Source organism: Barbatula barbatula (assembly GCF_947034865.1).
Source record: "Barbatula barbatula genome assembly, chromosome: 5".
Taxonomy (NCBI): domain Eukaryota; kingdom Metazoa; phylum Chordata; class Actinopteri; order Cypriniformes; family Nemacheilidae; genus Barbatula; species Barbatula barbatula.
In genome coordinates, this window is record NC_136769.1 from 1709307 (window position 1) to 1713597 (window position 4291).

Consider the following 4291-nt stretch of genomic DNA (forward strand, 5'->3'; position numbering starts at 1 on the left):
CAAACAAATCATCTCAAAATAAGCCCACATGTAAAATATAATCAAATCACAATTAAGTAACCCAAATTAGTGAAACTCAATCCTCAATGTAAATGGTAAGAATCTTAAGCAGGGAAAGGTTAAGGCCTCAACAAATGAATGGGCAAAGCTTAAATCAAACTTGAAATCCACCTGAAAACCTGATAGCCAGACCGCTTCAAGTTCAAAGAAGTTTAAAGGAGGAAACGAAACAAACTATAAAAAAAGAAAATAGGGGAAAGAAAACAGTGATAGCCCAGCCAGCAGCCAGTCTGCTCCTAAAATTCAGAACCACTTTTAATACAAATGCATTTAATAGTACATACCTCACATTTAAAACACAGCGAAGAAGTGAGTTCGCTGACTCATTAGAAGGGAAAAAAGCTTCTTTAATAAAGAAATGAGGATCAAACTATGATACACTATTTTATTTGAATGCTACCGTCGCTCTATAAGATACAGAGTGCAATGAAAACCCACTGAAAGGTCATAAAGAGGTTTAATTACCTGACTGATGATAATGAAGGTTAGCCGGTCTACAATTGATGTATGGCCACATACACAGAAACAGTCTCCTATAAAACAGGATACAAGTAACACAGTTAACTCCTAGAATACACCGCACAGTTGGAACTATATTAGGCCTTCAAGTACGATGTAACGTCTTTACCTGACAAATGAGATATCAACAGTAAAGCTCAGCCATCGTTTTGACACAAGCCACGATCTTAATTACGCGCCAAAACATTCACAGCAGCCCCTCCAACATGAACACGAGCCAGAGGGAACGAGAACAAATGAGCCTCTAGTGAACTCACGGGATTTAAAACGCCAGTGGTTATCTTACCCGCCCCCTTTAGGAAACAGTACTCGTATTCTTGTCACAATTTTATTACAAATCAGTTGAATATTAATTTTTTGTAAAAGCCTTTTGCACAGGGACGTTATAGACCTAAAGCTCTACTGGGGCTCGATCGGGCCTCCATTACTTTTTTCTGTGATAGAGAAAATAATATCTTGCACATCTGCATTCATGACACAATGATACACAACAATAATTACATCTTTTCAAGAATGTACAATTACAATATTTTAAGAAATCAGTTGTTTTAGGATCCAACTAATATAAAGAACATATTTTTTCTTGAAAAATAAAAAAATATTCTTTAAATAAATATACCTTTCCCTCCAAGTATACAGAGGAATGTCCTTACCAGGATAAAACAGAAGTCATGTATAAAAGTTCACAAATCATCAAACTATTTTAAAAAGAGAAGAAATAAAGAAATGCGTGTTCAGCTCCTCCAACATCTGCACTGAGCTTCTCTCTCCCACATGAAGATGAAACACCTGAACCTTATACGTCAGTGATTAAACTAAGTTTGTGATTGGCCATGGACATTACAATTGACCAAACGAGCAATATGGGATCTCATAAAGCAGCACAGTAGACTGTTTGTGCACTAGTAGCGTATCTTTGTGCACACAATGGCGTTTTGCAAAAGCAGAGGAAATGAATTTGTTATTCTACTTGTGTTTACGGTCAGTACACTCAGTACTTTAATACACTGCAGAAGTTTGTCTTGGACAGAAACGACTAGTGATGAAGGGGAAAAATTATCTGATATGTCCGATCAAGAGACACTTTATGACCAGTTTGCTGATTTTGACAACCCCATTGATGACGACACCTTCTTTGGTATGTAATGCACTTGTGTCATTGTGTATATGGAATCAAAAAGGATTTAAAGTCCCTGTGAACTGGAAGTTGCAGTTGTTCTTTTGGTATTTTGATGCGTTTCTGAGGCAAATGCCATTGTGGCCTGAAACTAATAACAAAGTCTGCAAGGTTTCATGAGGAAAATTAACATTTTCATTTAATTTCACTGGGACTTTAAATGTCGTTTATGAATTGCTTGTATTGCAGATGAAGCTAGTGATGAAGGGGATAAAACGCTTTTTGATATGTCAGATCAAGAGACACTTGATGACCAGTGTGCTGATGTTGGAAACCTCATTGATGACGATGCCTTTGGTATGTAATATACTTGTGTCATTGTAGTGTATATGGATTTAATTGGTTATGAATCACTTGCATTGTCTTTCAGATGAAGCTAGTGACGAAGGGGATAAAACGCTTTCTGACATGTCAGATCAAGAGCGACCTGATGACCAGTTTGCTGATGTTGGAAACCTAATTGATGACGACTCCGCCTTTGGTATGTAATATACTTGTGTCATTGTAGTGTATCTGGATTTAATTGGTTACGAATCGCTTGCATTGCAGATGAAGCTAGTGATGAAGGGGATAAAATGTTCTCTGATATGTCCGATCAAGAGGGACTTTATGACCAGTTAGCTGATTTTGACAACCCCATTGATGACGACACCTTCTTTGGTATGTAATGCACTTTGCGTCATTGTGTGTATGGATTTAAACAAATTTCTTGCATTGTCTTGCAGATGAAGCTAGCGACGAAAGGGATAAAACGCTTTCTGATATGTCAGATCAAGAGAGACTTGATGACCAGTTTGCTGATTTTGACAAACCCATTGATGACGCTGCCTTTGGTATGTAATGTACTTGTGCGTCATTGTGTATATGGATTCAAAAATCTAAATATCGGTTACCAATCGCTTTCATTGTATTGCAGATCTGCCGAGAAGCGCTGCAATGCAAGATCAATTTGAAGCCCCATCTGAAGTACCCTGGGATGAAATGTCTCCAAAGCTGAAGTGTGATAAAGATTTTATGAATTTGCAACTCTTTGGTTCTGGTGTGGACCAAGTTGAGCTTTGTCGAGGTAAGTTGGGAATTCCTGTTTGATTTTGTTACTTTGATGACCATCACTGGCAAAATTGACTAAATTGTTTGCTGTAATGTGTTTATTTCCTGTGTCAGTTGGGCTCAATATAGGATACTTTATAGGATGCTCAAATATCCTGTAAAATCTAACTGTTGCTTTTAGTTTTGGAATTCGCCATGTTTCCACTTCGGCAAAGAAATGAAAAATCACAATGACATCTTTGGTCCTTTTACCACCATAGTGCTTTGAAAGGGAGGGGATGCAGTGAGCTATTGGTTGCAATTCAAAACCTCACCGCTAGATGCTGCTAAATTTCACTGGACCCTTAATGAAAAGTGTTATGAGAGATTTTCAGCATTGAGTCACCTTTAACTTATTTCTCACAGGGAGTTCTGCACCGGTTCCTCTTGGCCATTTGCCGCCTAACTGTGGACACACTTCACACACTCATGGAGGTCTTGTTTATGCTACACCCTATAATGGATGTGGTGTTACACAAAAGGTACTTATAGCTTTTAAACCTTACACAAGAGCAAATTGACCATAAAGCCAACTTGGATGTTTGTTTTTCAGGGAGGGAAACATGTCATGCAGATGCAATGGCAGGGAATCCCTGTTTTCCTCTCTTGTCCCATGTCCTAGTCTTTTGTGAATGTGACCATGTCTGGATATCTGCCTCATTGATTTCAACCAGACACAACTGTTACACCAGCTTCTACAACACCAACCCAAAAGCCACATCGTCCTTTTATGTCCTTAACATATCACCTCCGTTGATGTCTGAAATAAAGTCAAATGAAGGGATTGTGAATACTCGTTTTTTTCTGATATTACATTTGTAAAGCTTGGGTAAATGTTTTTATCTGTGCAAATGCTTAAACCTGTTGATGCTAGTTCTGTCATTTACCATCCCAAACAAATACCTTTTGTCCTTTTAAGGAACTTTTTACCTTAATCAATATTGTCATACTCGGCCTGTGAAGATTATGAAAAATGTTGTAACAACCGAATAAATCCTTATTCTTTTACACGTATGGCCATTTTAGTGTAGTTCAATAACATTCTGCACACCTAAGGTGTTCCAGGTCACTTTGCCAAGATTAAATCAAGGTTATAGTGTAGTTTACAGGCCATCACGTCACACAGCACCCTGCTCTTGGTCTGTCAAACTTTACTGTTAATGCAAACACGTGCATGGTTTGTTTTCAGAAATACACAATGAAATGGAATAAAACAGAGTTAAACACAGAGACTACTGGTTTGTTTTCCCATTCATCCTGCTTCTAACAAATATATTTTGATAGACCTACTCTTTCAAAAGTTTGAATGGGTTTTTACTATTCAAACAATACAAGGAATGTTATCACTGGCTTTACGGTCACAGTGATAACCTTGAGTAGGCTATGTCGTTGACAAAGGATGGTTCCCACAGATCAATCATTATACTGTTTGCTCTGCATCGTGTT

At 37.8% G+C, this 4291-nt stretch overlaps 1 protein-coding gene across 1 annotated transcript; it reads left to right on the forward strand.

Annotated features, from left to right (window-relative positions):
* Positions 1–1449: 1449 nt before the first annotated feature.
* LOC306894141 (uncharacterized protein) lies at positions 1450–4076 on the forward strand. The gene is made up of 8 exons (XM_079456426.1): positions 1450–1717; positions 1946–2053; positions 2127–2237; positions 2306–2416; positions 2482–2589; positions 2673–2822; positions 3212–3327; positions 3399–4076. Exons 1-8 carry the CDS (start codon positions 1507–1509, stop codon positions 3465–3467), a joined length of 984 nt encoding a protein of 327 aa, XP_079312552.1. The 5' UTR covers positions 1450–1506; the 3' UTR covers positions 3468–4076.
* The last annotated feature ends 215 nt before the right edge of the window (positions 4077–4291 follow it).